The sequence below is a fragment of the Thamnophis elegans genome, chromosome 16 (assembly GCF_009769535.1).
Source record: "Thamnophis elegans isolate rThaEle1 chromosome 16, rThaEle1.pri, whole genome shotgun sequence".
Taxonomy (NCBI): domain Eukaryota; kingdom Metazoa; phylum Chordata; class Lepidosauria; order Squamata; family Colubridae; genus Thamnophis; species Thamnophis elegans.
In genome coordinates, this window is record NC_045556.1 from 37,383,493 (window position 1) to 37,398,504 (window position 15,012).

Here is a 15,012-nt window from a genome sequence, read left to right on the forward strand (position 1 = left end):
ATGGCGCCTCGGCCGCTCTGAGCCGCAGTGGGGGCGGAGCAGGCCAAGCCAGCCCCGCAAATGGCTCCTCCTTCCCTCCCTCCCTCCGGAAGTCTTCCCTAGGGGGCGTGTCCGGCGGGGCGCGGTGCATGCTGGGCGGCGGGGCAACGGCCACTGGTCTGCCTCCGCGCGCCTTTCGAGCTCCGCGGCGGTGAGCGGCGAGCGGAGCAGCCTTTGGGGGGCCCCGATCTCGCCCAGGCCGGAGCGGCTGCAGGGAGGCCGGGGGCGCTGCGGTGCCGAACGGGGCGGAGGCTCGCCTTTCACCTGCAGGCGGGCGGGATGGCGGAGCGGCCGGAGGACCTGAACCTGCCCAACGCGGTCATCACGCGGATCATCAAGGAGGCGGTGAGCGGGCGGGAGGGTCGGCCTCCTTCCAGGCAGCGGGCTCTGGCTCTGCCCGGGGCGGTGGGTGGGATGGATGGCTGGGCCGCCGGAGCCTTTCAGCCGAGCCGCTTCCCGCCCCTCAGCTCCCCGACGGAGTCAACGTCTCGAAGGAAGCGCGGAGTGCCATCTCGCGGGCTGCCAGCGTCTTCGTCCTCTACGCCACCTCCTGGTGAGTCGCCGCCTTTCCTCCCCCACTTTGGGGGCTCCCCTGGGCCGGATCCCTCCTGCCCCCCAACAGTGCTGGCTGTGCCGGGAGAGAAGGACGTGTCCGGTTTAAAGAGTGGAAGAGGGTCATAAAAAAGTAGATGTTTGACATAAGATCTGAGATCTGAAAGAGACAGTAATAGAAAAGAGAGAAAAAGAAGGAGAGAAGGAAGAGGGGGGGAGAAGAAAGAGGTAAGGAGAGGAGGATGGAAGGGAGAGGAAGAGTAGGAGAAGGGGAAGGGAAGAAGGAAGGGAAAGGAGAGGAAGATGGAGGGGAGAGGAAGAGTAGGAGAGGGGAGGAAGAGTAGGAGGAAGGGAAGACGGAAGGGAAAGGAGAGGAGGAAGGAAGAAAGTAGAGAAGGGAGGGAGGGAGAAAAGAAAGGGAAAACAAGGTGTTACAACAGGAGGAAGTGATGGTAAATAAAGCAACCCAAACTATATATTACAATCTATTAAACAATTAAATGATTACCTATTAAATAAATGTATCAGAATGACAAATGTAAAGAAGAATAACAATTATGTGAACGTATATACTTAAAATTGTATGTGAGAGAACAAAAAAAATTAAAAAGGGTAGGTGTTGATCCTCTGTGTTTTGTGTGCAGAAATGGGTTGGTTTCAGCTGGGGCTGAGACCTTGGCGGCTGCCAAACCTAACTTCCCCTGCCATCTAGTTTTTACTGAAACGTAAAAGTAGGGGACTTTCAGCCGTGATGGGGGGATGTTTACTTGCTTTTTACTTTTTCTTTAAAAAAAAATCAGTGCCAATAACTTTGCAAGGAAGGGGAAGAGGAAGACGCTGAATGCCGGAGACGTCATTTCTGCTATGGAAGAGATGGAATTCCAGCGATTTGTTGGGCCCCTCAAGGAATCCTTAGAAGGTGAGTGCAGCCGGTTTGGATCTGGACTTCCCCTTCGGCCCTCCCTCCCCTTCATTTCCTTCTTTTAAGACTTAAAACTCTGCTCAAAGTTTGCCAAAGGCACAGTTCTAAACACACTTTTTGTTTTAAAAAAATTCTTTCAACCGAAACAAAATTAGTAAAGATATGAATATACCAAAATATGACTTGGTATCAAATGCAAGGATTAAACTTTTCCTGCCACAATTCTCTTGCTCGAAAGTTTGTTGCCTCAAGCCGGCAGCTTCATTGCTAGAATACTGACTCCAGGGTTTTGAGATAAGCTGTTTTCCATTAAGAAAATGATTGTTGCGAAATGGGTTGGAAATAAAGGACTCAGCACTGAATGCCACTTGCTCTTTAGTCTTTAAATTTCCCTCACAAGGGATCCACTCATAGTTCTTCAGAGGTATTGGTGAGCTCCGCAAAGCCACACTTCCACAGAAGCTGCAACAAGGCATGCTATTTTTGCCCCGTCCCCTAAGAACGGCTCTCATGCTGTGCTCTTCTTCGCGTCACTTTGGCTCAGTGGCATGCTGAACAGCGGGCACAGCACCCGTCAGTCTCCTGCTGTGGCATACGACAGTTGGTTTAACGCTATGTGTCTTGGTGTTGGTCTTCTAGCTTACAGGAATGAGCAGAAAGGCAAAAGGGGAGTGACGGACCTCAAGAAAAAGGACAGAGAGAAGAAGGAAGATGCTGAGGACCCTGACAAGAATCGGGAAGTGGATGAAAATGAGGAGGGAGAGAGGATGGAGGAGGAGGAAGAGGAGGAGGAGGAAGCACAGCAGCCAAATGAGGAGGAGGAGGAAGAGCAGCAGCCAAATGAAGAGGAAGAAGGGGAGAGCTGAGTTGTGGCGGGGGTGGTGGGGAAGTGAGGGGAGAAAGCCAATGGAAAGAAACACAACTCTCTCCTTTTGTCCTGAAAATGGCTCTGCAGGTTCTGGGGGCACCTCAGGGAAACTCCTTGCCTTCTCTCCCCAGTTGGAAAATATGACTGACGTGGCATCAGGGGCTTCTTTCTGGGCATGCGAACGCTGCTTGAAAGGGGCACCACTTATCTTTCCTTGTGCTGGGGATGCTCTGGTTTTGGCTTAAAAAGACTTTCTCCGCACCCTCGGTGTGTGTTTTTCTTCGGCGCTTCATTGAACAGGGTTTAATTAAAAGTTGTATTTGCAGAAAAAAGTTCCACTCTTTTTTTAATTCTTTTTAAACAAAACAACACATACAAAATAAAGCAAGAGAAGAAAAAAGAACAACTTTCCTCCATTTCATCAAGTCGTTTGGTTACAAGTTTCTGTGCATCAATTCTTAAACTTAGGACTAACATCACTGGTTTACATTAAACATAACTGAATGTTTCACTGTCATTGAGCATTATATGTTCAGATTACCATTAATATTCGTTCATTTGTAACAATCCTTATTTCCTTGAGTTCATAATTATCTATCAAATAACAATGAGTCTTTAAAGTATTATAGTATCACCTACCTTTAAGGGGACAAAGCGAAGATTGAAACAAAGAATTCCCATTGGTTTATAATATACATTCATATTTTCAATTAACCATAGTGTCACCAATCATTGACTGATTTATGTTCTGCTGAGCAGAAGGGATTTTATTTCTGCCTGTTTCGTTCTGTAACAAGCTGGGCAGTGAGATAAAAGCTGCTCCGGATTGCTCCTGTTCCTTTTGTGCAGCAAAAAAGACAGGTTAGAAAATCATGCCATGCTGACTTCTGGACTTCTAGAGCCGAGGTGGTGCAGTGGTTAAATGCAGCACTGCAGGCTACTTCAGCTGACTGCCGTTCAGCAGTTCGGCTATTCAAATCTCACCGGCTCAAGGTTGACTCAGCCTTCCATCCTTCCGAGGTGGGTAAAATGAGGACCCGGATTGTTGTTGGGGGCAATATGCTGACTCTGTAAACCACTTAGAGAGGGCTGAAAGCCCTATGAAGCGGTATATAAGTCTAACTTGCTATTGGATGCTTTTTCCTCCCATCGGCAAATATCTTCAGTCTGTCCTTCCTGCTGCGGTTGCATTTCTAGTCTTCATTCCAATTGTGGAGCAAAAGATCCTTAAGCTAGGAAAGGCACTTGAGGCTAAAAAGCAAGACCTCAGGTACAATTTATATTTGCAATGTTGTCAAGAGGTAAAAAAGTAAAAAAAAAAACTGCCATCCTGAGAACCAGCAAAAACAGCTGCAGGGGGGGCACACTATTCCAGATGCTTCTACAGGTTGTCGCCTCTGATTCCAGAGTACAACATGAGCCAAATTCACATCCATCCCTCCTCTGGCCCAGGAACCTCTTTTGCTCCCAAAAGCAAGATTCACCCCTCCCTCCTCCCACACGCAAGAGTTTGTGGACTCTGCAAGTGGAGTAGTAGTATTGAGGAGTCTCTAAAACTAGTGGGGCCATTACCAATCCAGCTGTCCTGCCTGGACATTGTGTTTTCGGCTGTTCTGGCTGTAGAACTGGGAGAACCAGCGCCGGTGCTTCAGGATGGCGGCATCTTCCTTCACCAGGAGCGGATTGGGAAGGAACTTCTTGTTATTCCAGATCATCAGGTCTCGCTCAAACTGGTTCAGGAGGAATAGCGGAAGACAAATGATCAAGGAAGCAGCAGCAGAAGAGCAAAACGCTTGGCTTAAGTACATGAAACAATATAAGAACATCCCAAAAAATGCAAGACACCCTTTGTGTCTTTGTTCAGCCCTCGCGAAAGGAGAGGGTGGCTTCAGCGAGTCACCACAGAGGCTGCAAATTTGCCAGTGCTTTTTAAAGCCTATTTTATTTACTGAGTTAAGCAGTCTAGCAAGGTGATCTGCAGCCACTTGCCCCCCCACCCCCGGTGTCCTGCAAACAATTCGATCTGCATTTCTGCTCTAAACTGCAGCCCTAGAAACATGGGTGTGGTCTCTGCCAAAGGGAGGTTGGAAGCCCAAGAATTTGTGACGCAGTTACCTAGACCCTTGTCAGGCATCCCCCTCCCCAAATAGATGCCCCCCCGTCCCTCACTCAACAGCCCCAAGGGGCCAGGAGGTCACATGGACCGAGTTTTCCCCCCAGGATCACCACCTGCACCTCTTCTCACCTGGATCTGCTCGGCCCACATTACCAGCTTGGCAAAGAGGGAGAGTGTCTTGCGTGGGGTGTAGATCTGGTGGACCACGTGTTGCAGAAGTGGCTCAAGAGGGGTGACGGACTGAACAATCAGCCCCTTGCCAAAGATGGCATGGCTCAGGGCCATCATAACTATCCCAGGACCGACCTGAACAGAGGACACAACCATCCCGTTAAGAGTCCGTTTTTCCCTTCAAACTGACAGGGATTAAGCAAACCACCGCCCCACAAACCAGAAGTGACTCTCATGTACGGCTTGCCTTCCTCGCTTTCTTTGGGAAGAGGCATCCCATTGATCGATGCTTAAGTCCTGGGCTTGGGACAAACGCCGCCCTCTCCCCGGGTGGAGAGGATCTCCGTACCTGTGTGGCCTTAACATGCAGATCGAGGCAGGCAATGCGTTTGCCAAAGAGCAGCACGTGGTGCGTCAGAAGCAGGACTGAGCAGTGTCCGTTGGGCTCCGGCTCGGGCTGCCACTCCGCCTGGGGAGCAAGCACTGCACTGAGAGTAGAAATGCCCCTGCTGCTTTGGCACCAAAAACCCCGCCAGCCCTGCTTAGAAACAGCCCAAATTGGCACCCCCCACTCCTTTCTTTCCAGCATTACTCAATGCTTGGAGCCGGAGGAAACACACTTTTGAGCCAGAAAGAGACCAAGATAAATGCTCCCCCTCCCAATAGGTGTTGCAAGCACTCTGGGATGGTGAAGAGCTTCCTCATTCCTGCTACCTCTGTTGACAACTGAAGGCAATGCAGAATACCTTCCAGTGGGACAGGGAAGGCGGGGGGTCTCCATGCCTGCCGTGCTTCGCTTAGTAACTGAGTAACTTTTTGCACGTGTTTAATGTTGGCCTTCCGACATGACGTAGGCAGCTCCACTCAATCCTCTCTTCTTGCCTTCACCTTTAAGTGCAGCCTTTGGGACTTCCTCAGAGGGAACCGGACCACCAGGATTTGGAACCCGTTGCCGGCTGCCTTACCTCCCAGGTGTGCTTGAAAAATGCCCAGCGGTGATTGCCTGTGAAGCGCAGGTCACTTCCAGTCATGATCGAGGGATTATGGAGAAAGGTAAGGTGGGCTACATCGGCAGCATTCTCTGGAACTTCCTGCCCGGGAGGGGAAAAAAAAAACATTCTCCTGGGCCTTTCTTGGACAAAAGCAAAACAGAAGCACGCTTTTTCCCAAGTACCAAGAGAGGCACTCCAAATCAACAGGTGTTTCTAGCTGAGAACCAAGTGACAAGGCCCATTGGGCACCCAGCTGTTCTTTTCAGATAGTTGCTATGCAAGGCCCTCAAAGGCAGAAGTCCAGCTAACTTTCAAACCCCACAACTGGCCCCTCTGCATTCCACCCCATCCTGAATCCCCCCGATACCCGGGTTCAGATTGAAAAGGCACCGCTGCTGGCCTTCCCTCGGCCGAGCAAACTACCTCAATGTGCGCGCTGACAAAGTGCTCCGTGGCAGCCCCGAAGGTCCAGTCAGGGGATGATGCCCCTTCCTGCTCGGTGACTTGCCATGCTGGGCTCGTGCCATCGCAGTGGTACCACACCATGATCATGTCGTTCACTTCACATAATGGCCAAACTTTGGTAGTTGCAAATTCAGGCACTGGAAGACACGGAGCACGAGAAGGTAAATAGACAGCAAGGGTGGGGGAGGGCTGTTGATGGACTTGCCATCCCAGGAGTGTCAGATTTTCCATTATCAGTGGGAATACAAACTAACGCGAAGCCCAGAGTTCATTTATTTGACCCAGGGACTACACTGACAAGAGGACCAAAACGGTATAGCAATTTATGAATGCTTTAAAAATAATAAAATTGGCCCAGGAATTTGGAGGTCTGTTATAAGTTACATTTCTAGGAAGGAATTTAGGGTGTGTGTGCATCAATCCTGGTTCCCCTGTTGCTAGGCAGGGCTCCCCTGAGGCCTGAGACAACTATACCCCTGGAGAGTCAAAATGAGAAGCTGCAGCACCACCACCACCACTCCCCAGCAGACAAAGGCCCTCCGTGATGCTCAGGGAAACTTGGTTGCAACATCACATCCTCTTAAGGCAGTCACCTCCAGTCGGGCCTAAACTCCCTCGGCCCAAACAGAAAAGCCCCCCCCTCCCCTCACCTTTGTTGGCATATGGGATCTTGACGCAGCGTCCGTCCTTTCCGGAAAAAATCCAGCCATGGAAGGGACACTCGATGCAGTTGTCCACCACACGGCCACCGATTGCAAGGTTGGCGCCAAGGTGTGGGCAATAAGCGTCCAGGACATGCGCTTCCCCATCCAAACCTCGAAACACAGCAAAGTGTTCTCCTGGGCATGCGAAGAGAACGATCAAAGTAAGCTTTCCTTTCTGTGCTCGGAAGAGCGCAGCATCTATTCCACAAGGCAAGCCAGGATTGCGCCCGTTTTGCTAACCCCTGAGCTCATCCTTTACAAAATTAACAAGAGGTGCCTGGGTACCATAGTCCATGGATGGGGGAGGGGGGAGAAGTTTCCTCTGAGAAGCCCCCAGGCAAACTGGAAAGGCATTTGCTGCTGGTGCATGGAGGACAGCCCCAGAGAGTGGCTCTCCGGAGTCTCAAGGGAGGCTGGAGGAAGAGAGGAGCCATCTCTCCCCCTGACCCAGGGCAGCCAGTTCCAACTGCAGAGTGGGGAACTGAGTCTCACAAGACCAGAAATGGACTTTTCACACTTGTTTAAGGACATGAACGGGCCTCCCGACTCCTTCGTGGAGATTAAAAAAAAAAAAAAAGACGGCATGCCTCCCTTATCAGAAGAAGATCCGGGAGTCCCAACTCCTGCAGAAAAGGTTTGGTGATGCCCCCTGTGCCCAGCTAGGAGTTGAGACTGCCAGGTGTACCCTCCAGCCTACTGCAACCCTCGCCCTCTAGAGAGGAGGGATGAGTCCCAGAAGCCTTCGATGGCTGAGAAATTCTGGCGGTGGGTCCACCTGGGGAGTTGCCAGGCTCTTCGCCAGGAGCCAGGTTCTCAGAGAGAGTCTTCGGCCAGAGCAAGTGGTTCGTGAGGCTGGCAACCTGATGCCAAGTAGGAAGAGGCTAACAGTTCCAGGACTTTTAGCCCAGGTTGCCCTACCTAAGAAAACGCGCTAACTCCTAGAGCCCAATTCCAGCCCGAATACAACAACAGGAAGAAAGCGCGGAGGGGCCGTTCGCTTTTTCCTGCTTCCAACCTGCTTTTCTTGCTCTGCGAATTGACGAAAGAGGCACAAGAGATCACTATGCCAGTTTGGTGTCCTAGCGAAGGTGCCGGCCTAGTAAAAACTCCCTGCGAGGCTTGCCTTAGGCAGGAGATCCGGCTGGGTGACTTTGGGCCAGCCACTCTCTCTTGGCGCAACTCAGTTCCCAGGTTTGAGGTTGAGGTTTATTCCATTTATATGCCGCCCTTCTCCCGCTTACAACATTAAAAGAAACACATACTACAAAAGTTAAAAAGAAATTAAATGGGATATCCCCAAACCCAATTAAAATTAACAATGACGCTTTTTTTTTAAAGAATTCAAATTAAAATTAACGATAATCAATACTTTGATTTGTTTTGTTCAGGCCAGGCTGGCTTGCTGGAAAAGCCAACGTTTTAGGGCGTGTCGGAAGGACCGGAGGTCGGGGATTATACGAAGCTCCGGGGGCAGCTCATTCCAGAAGGAAGGTGCTCCCACAGAGAAGACTCTCCCCCTGGGGGTCACCAGTCGACACTGTCTGGCCGACGGCACCCTGAGGAGGCCAACTCTGTGGGATCACACTAGACGGTGGGAGGCTACCGGTGGCAGTAGGTGGTCTCGCAGGTATCCTTGGCCTAAGCCATGGAGCGCTTTAAAGGTCATAATTAGTACCTTGAATCGCTCCCGGAAGACAACCGGCAACCAGTGCAGGCCGCCTAAAAGGGGTGTAACATGGGAGTACCTGGGTGCCCCCATGACAACCCGCGCAGCCACATTCTGGACCAGTTGAAGCTTCCAGGTGCTCTTCAAGGGCAGCCCCATGTAGAGAGTGTTACAGTAGTCCAGACAAGAAAGGAGGAGGGAGCCAGTGAATGTGCACAGGGCATCCCGATCCAGGAAGGAGCGCAACTCCCAGGGCTGTCCTTGTGGGCAAAACAAGAGCGGAAGAAGCCCTGTGTCAGGCCTGCATTTATATTCCTTTTAGAATTTTGGCTTGCCACACTTTCTCTTATTTCATTATGCTGTTTCTTTAAGTATAGTCAATGGGAGGCGGGATTAGAAGGAGTAGGATTTTGGAATGTATTGTTTTTCATTCTTTGCTAGAAGTCAAGGTCATCCTTTGTCTCCGCACTTTCACACCTGACCGGAAGAAGCTGGGCATGGACGCCAGCGTGGAAGGCGAAGATTGGACCATGTGATGGATTGTGGGTGTGGGGACAAGATCATGAACTTTTAACTGGGTGGGATTCTGATGTAACTTCCAGAGTTGGGATCCCACAGCTATGTGCCAACATGCCTGCTTTATTAAATTGGAACTTTAAGCATAGTTTTGCCTTCGATTCTGATTTGATTCTACATGGTATTTGGAATGCTGACACCCTGGTGTATTCACCACCTTGAGGTGTATATGGAAAAGAACAAAGGTATCAACCAGAGGAAGTGAAGGACCAAAAGCTCTTTAAGTGTTGTTGGCAAACATTGATTTCCAGAGTCACATGAACTCTACCAATGGGCCTTCTCTGAGTCCCAAAGCATCTTTAGTGAGACCAGTAGAACAACAACGTTGGCTTTTGCCACAAACTCTTACTGCAGTTCGTGCGGATGACATCTGATAGCACGTAAAGCGATGGATCAGAAAACATAACAGGTTTCTGGATGACTTTGGTATGGTAAGAGAAAAATAAACTGCAGGCAAATTTGAGCTATCCCAGAGATGTTCGTCGTGGTGCAGGAAGGGAGTCTTTTTTTAATCCCCTTAAAATGTGCTTGCATTGTATCATGGGGAGGGAGGATTCGTTTGGTCAAGGGCTAGAAACCAGGAGACAGTGAGTTTTAGTCCTGCCTTTGCCATGGAAGCCAGCTGGGTGACCCTGAGCCCATTGTTCTCTCTCTCTCTCGGCCAGCCCATCACAAGGGGCGGCTGTTGTGGGAGGAAAAAGTATTAGGTATGTTTGCTGCCTTGAGTTATTTACAAAGGTGTTGTGACTCAGCAGAAGTCTCCTGTGAGTCTTTTCGGGATGCAAGATTAACAATGCAGCTGGGGCTCGTTAGTGGCGTCTTCTGAGGATAAAAGGACGGATGGTGCCACGCCCTGGTTGCAGGAGTCAACGTTCATTCATGCATTCATTGATCACCGGTCATGGTTTATTTGAGAGACACTTGGAGAAGTGATTTGCTTTCTGTAACCCTGATTCAAGGAGACACTTGGAGAAGTGCATTGCTTTGTAAGAGTTTTGTTTTGCATTCTTGTCAGAGACTTGATTTATGTTTATTTTTGGGCTCGCAGCCAGTCTGAGCCGAGGACTGATAAAGTTCTTTCCTTGTACGTTTGTCTGCCTGTTGTCTGTTAACGAGCGGAGAAGGGGGGACAGAACACAAAGGCATGATATAAACAAAGAAATAACAAGAGTTAGCCTTCCTTATTAATCTAACAAAGGAGGATAAGATGTTACTTAAAGGAAATAAATTAAAAATTACCATATCTCTGAGAGTCCGCCCAGTGCCAAGAGGAATGGCATGAAGCAGGTGCTTTGTGAAGAAGCACATCAAGGCCTCAGGTGAAAGAGATTTTTCCCTTCTTTGAAGGGCAAGTTAAAGCAAGCCAAAGAAGAATTAGTGGCTGATTAAACGTTTAAGTTTCAACTGGCTCACCCTACTCTTACGTAGAACCTTTTTCTCTTATCACATGCTATATCCTCAGCCTTGGGGATATATTTGGGGTTGGGGTGGAATTCTTCTTAGTTCGTGTAACTTATAAAAAGTCCTGCACTTACCACCACAACTGAGCCAAAATTTCTGCTGTTAAGAGAGACATTTTTAAAGTGAGTTTTGCCCCATTTTGCGACCTGCTCTGCTGCAGTCGCTAAGTGAATCACTGCAGTTGATAAGCTAACAACACGGTTGTCAAGTGTATCTCGCTTCCCCATTGCTTGTCAGGTCGCAAAAGGGGAGCCCATGGCCCTGGGGCTCTGCCACAGTCGTAAGTATGAACCAGTTGCCAAGCATCTGAATTTTGATCATGCGACCAAGGGGAGGCTTCACAGGTCATTGATTTGATTTGATTTATTTGACTTGTATGCCGCCCTATTCCCGGAAGACTCAGGGCGGCTAACAATCAGAAGGGGAGGGGGTACAAAAATAAAAATAGAAAACAGAAATGTAAAAATACAACAGTCATAACCTCGAAGGGGTCTGGAAAGTTCAACAGCCCCAGGCCTGCCGGAACAGCCAGGTCTTAGTTGCTTTGCAGAAGACCGGAAGGGTGGTAAGGGTTCGGATCTCCACGGGGAGATCGTTCCAGAGGGCTGGAGCAGCCACAGAGAAGGCCCTCCTCCGAGTAGTCGCCAGCTGACATTGGCTGGCAGATGGAATTCGGAGGAGGCCTAGTCTGTGGGATCTAATAGGTCTTTGGGAGGTGACTGGCAGGAGGCGGTCTCTCAAGTACCCAGGTCCAATACCATGTAGGGCTTTAAAAGTAACGACTAGCACCTTGAAGCGAGTCCGGAGACCAATGGGCAGCCAGTGCGGCTTGCGGAGGATAGGTGTAATGTGGGTGTACCGAGGTGCACCCACAATTGCTCGGGCAGCTGCATTCTGGACAAGCTGAAGTCTTCGAACACTCTTCAAGGGCAGCCCCATGTAGAGCGTGTTACAGTAGTCCAGTCTTGAGGTGACGAGGGCGTGAGTGACTATCCGAAGGGCCTCCCGGTCCAGATAGGGTCGCAATTGGTGCACCAGGTGAACCTGGGCAAAGGCCCCCCTGGTCACAGCCTACAGATGGTGTTCTAGAGTCAGCTGTGGATCCAGGAGGACTCCCAAATTGCGAACCCTCTCTGAGGGGCGTATAATTTCACCCCCCAGGCTGAGAGATGGAATAGCTGGACCATCTTTGGGAGGGAGCATCAATAGCCACTCGGTTTTGTCGGGATTGAGCGCAAGCTTCTTCGTTCCCATCCAGATCCTGACAGCCTCCAGGCACTGGCACATCACTTCTACCACTTCACTGAGTTGGCATGGGGCGGACAGATACAATTGTGTATCGTCCGCATATTGATGATATTTAATCCCGTGCCAGCGTATGATCTCACCCAGCGGCTTCATGTAGATGTTAAATAGGAGGGGGGACAGGACCGAACCCTGCGGCACCCCATAATTGAGGGGCCTAGGGGTCAATCTCTGCCCTCCGACCAACACCGACTGCGACCTGTCCGAGAGGTAAGAGGAGAACCACCGAAGGACGGTGCCTCCCACTCCCATCTCCCGCAACCGTCGCAGAAGGATACCATGGTCGATGGTATCGAAGGCCGCTGAGAGGTCAAGAAGCACAAGGATAGAGGAATAACCCCTATCCCTGGCTCGCCAGAGATCATCGATCAGCGCGACCAAAGCAGTTTCCGTGCTGTAGCCAGGCCTGAAACTGGAATGAAAGGAATCCAGATAATCGGTTTCATCCAAGGACCGTCAGAGTTGAAAGACCACCACTTTCTCAACAACCTTCCCAACAAAGGGGAGGTTGGAGACTGGACGATAGTTACTCAAAATGGCTGGATCCAGAGATGGTTTCTTCAGGAGGGGTCTCACCACCGCATCCTTTAGGAGGTGCGGGAAGGACCCCTCCTGGAGAGAGGTGTTAACTATCTTCTGGATCCAGCCATGTGTCACTTCCCTGCTGGTCGAGACCAGCCAGGAGGGACAAGGGTCCAGTATACAGGTGGAGGCACTCACTGCTCCCATGGCCTTGTCCACTTCCTCAGGAGCGACAAGTTGAAACTCGCTCCATAAAATCCGCTCAAGACCTTCCCCCGGTACCTCGGCTGGTACCGTGCAATTGGAGTCCAGATCTGTCCGAATCCGAGCGACTTTATCCGTTAGAAACTGAACAAATTCCTCAGCTCTACCTTGTAAAGGGTCGTCCGCATCCCTCCCTTTCAAGAGGGAGCCGTCTATTCTAAACAAGGCGGCTGGGCGCGATTCAGCGGATGCAATAAGAGCGGCAAAATGCGCACATTTCGCCGCCCGTATTGCCACGAGATAGGTCCTGACTGTGGGAAACAATCCTAAGTCAATTTTTCCCCAGTGCCATTGTAACTTTGGTCACTAAATGAACTGTTGTAAGTCGAGGACTGCCTCCAGTCCAGGGCGAAGGGCCTGTTATGAAATATAGAAAATAACCGAACTGCCTGCACCACAGAAGCAACCCTTTAAAAGAGGTGGTGGGTGTGGTGGGTGCGTGAGTGATATTTATGAGAGCACCCGTTGGCACAGCCTCAGTTCACCCAGCCCCAGTTAAGTAAGCGCATGCAGAGAACATGAGGAGGAGGTGCCCAGAGTTTGATCTCTGATAAAAGATCTACCTTTCTTAAATGAATGCACATTCTCTATGCAAACTGTGGTTACTATCATCTTGGCCTTGGAAAAGGACCCCATCTTGTGCAAGCCAACGTAATCTCCCAGCGTAATCCCTTGTCTTGAGCAATCCCCAAACGGACCCATTCCGTCCCCACCAGGTGGATGCCCTCAATTGAAAAGGGGAGGAACAACCAGGACGGGGATAATGAGGAACTCCATCTAGGTCACTGGACGCTGGCACTCATTCAATGGCATACCATCGGTAACCAGCTAAGCATTGATGCCCAGGGAGCCACGCACTCAAGAGCACAGCAGCGGCCGCCAAGAGGCTGAAAAAATAGAGCTCAAGGAGAAAATCAGATTTGTTTTTCCCAATCCACAGGACACTGCAGTGGCAGGCTGGAAAAAGTAAGGTTTCTCCGTTCATGGGTTATGCCCAATTTGTTATTAGTTTGGCTTGTTGCACAGATGTTTATTTTATTCACCTATTGGCTCTTTCTCTCTTTGTGGCAAACAAAATCTCCCTGCCTTCTATTACCCATCCACTCCCCACCCCCCAAAAAAACTGTTCGAGGCAAGTTGGGGTGAGACAGCCCAGTGGCCAGTCCATCATCCTCTGCCAACTTTCTTGCCAACTCCTGGTCTCTAGGCCACACCAAAGGGATTAGAAATCAAGGCCAAGCAGATTCAAGGCAGGAAAATGTGTGGGATGGGCTGGGATCAATCTTCCCATTAAGGGGCGCAGCTCCCCCAATCCTTGGAGCTACGTTAGTTCTGCATCTGCTCCACTACCCCCACTGGCATCCTTCCCACATTTCAGTTGAGCGGGACATTCGGCCTCCTGGAGGTTAGGTTAGGTTTATCAGATGTATATGCCGCCCTTCTCCCAAAGGACAACATAAAAACACATATTACAAAAGTTAAAAGAAAGATTAAATAGAATATCAAAAAACCCTCCAATAGACATTCACAACAAGATTTAGAAATTAGGTTAAAATTAACAATTAGAATTAATAATTTTATTCAGGCCAGGCCGGCTTGCTGGAAAAGCCAACTTTTTAGGGCGCGTCGGAAGGACCAGAGGTTGGGGATTATGCGAAGCTCCGGGGACAGCTCATTGCAGAGGGAAGGTGCTCCCACAGAGAAGGCTCTCCCCCTGGGGGTCGCCAGCCTACACTGCCTGGCCAACGGCACCCTGAGGAGGCCAACTCTGTGGGGTCTGACGGTGGGAGGCTACCGGTGGCAGTAGGTGGTCTCGCAGGTACCCTGGGCCTAAGCCAGGAAGCGCTTTAAAGATCATAACACCTTGAATCGCACCCGGAAAACAACCGGCAACCAGTGCAGGCCGCCTAAAAGGGGTGTAACATGGGAGCACCTAGGTACCCCCATGACAACCCGCGCGGGCTGCACTCTGGACCAGCTGAAGCCTCCAGGTGCTCTTCAAGGGCAGCCCCATGTAGAGAAGGTTACAGCAGTCCAGGCGAGAAAGGAGGAGGGGGCCAGTGACTGTGCACAGGGCATCCCGATCCAGGAAGGGGCGCAACTGAGCCCCTCAGTCTTGGAGGGATTGAGCTTGGAGGGGCGCTTGCTCTACCGCATTCCGGACCTCGCCTGCCCGCTTCCCTCCCTCCCTCCTCCCTGGAGCACTCACCCAGCGCAGCCACGTTGCGCACCTCCCCGCGGGCCAGCTCGCCTGAGCGCAAGAGACGGAACCAGCCGTTGGGATAGGAGGGCAACAGTTGGCCGGCACGCCGGTTCTTGCGCATCCGGGCGGCGCTCTGGGCGGGGGTCCAGCCGGGCTCGGGCACGTAGCCCACCTGGTCCAGCGAGC

At 50.7% G+C, this 15,012-nt stretch overlaps 2 protein-coding genes across 2 annotated transcripts; one reads left to right on the forward strand and one right to left on the reverse strand.

Annotated features, from left to right (window-relative positions):
* The first annotated feature begins 118 nt into the window (after window positions 1-118).
* Window positions 119-2,771, forward strand: POLE3 (DNA polymerase epsilon 3, accessory subunit). The gene is made up of 4 exons (XM_032233073.1): window positions 119-384; window positions 507-592; window positions 1,392-1,510; window positions 2,153-2,771. The coding sequence occupies exons 1-4, from the start codon at window positions 319-321 to the stop codon at window positions 2,377-2,379; spliced, it is 498 nt and encodes a 165-aa protein (XP_032088964.1). The 5' UTR covers window positions 119-318; the 3' UTR covers window positions 2,380-2,771.
* A 669-nt stretch (window positions 2,772-3,440) lies between these two features.
* On the reverse strand, window positions 3,441-14,947 carry LOC116519389 (cholesterol 7-desaturase-like). The gene is made up of 7 exons (XM_032233242.1): window positions 14,833-14,947; window positions 6,776-6,964; window positions 6,084-6,262; window positions 5,634-5,759; window positions 5,018-5,137; window positions 4,627-4,803; window positions 3,441-4,111 (listed from the first exon to the last, which is right to left on the reverse strand). The coding sequence occupies exons 1-7, from the start codon at window positions 14,945-14,947 to the stop codon at window positions 3,950-3,952; spliced, it is 1,068 nt and encodes a 355-aa protein (XP_032089133.1). The 3' UTR covers window positions 3,441-3,949.
* Window positions 14,948-15,012: the final 65 nt, after the last annotated feature.

What these genes read in the sequence shown, in the direction of transcription:
- POLE3 (XM_032233073.1), top strand. Translation starts at nt 319, where the DNA reads ATGGCGGAGCGGCCGGAGGACCTGAACCTGCCCAACGCGGTCATCACG. An exon ending in CGCGGATCATCAAGGAGGCG is followed by an intron (nt 385 to 506) that starts GTGAGCGGGCGG and finishes CCCGCCCCTCAG; the next exon opens with CTCCCCGACGGAGTCAACGT. An exon ending in GTCCTCTACGCCACCTCCTG is followed by an intron (nt 593 to 1,391) that starts GTGAGTCGCCGC and finishes AAAAAAAATCAG; the next exon opens with TGCCAATAACTTTGCAAGGA.
- LOC116519389 (XM_032233242.1), bottom strand. Translation starts at nt 14,947, where the DNA reads ATGCGCAAGAACCGGCGTGCCGGCCAACTGTTGCCCTCCTATCCCAAC. An exon ending in GCGCAACGTGGCTGCGCTGG is followed by an intron (nt 6,965 to 14,832) that starts GTGAGTGCTCCA and finishes TCGCATGCCCAG; the next exon opens with GAGAACACTTTGCTGTGTTT. An exon ending in TGCATGTTAAGGCCACACAG is followed by an intron (nt 4,804 to 5,017) that starts GTACGGAGATCC and finishes TCCTCTGTTCAG; the next exon opens with GTCGGTCCTGGGATAGTTAT.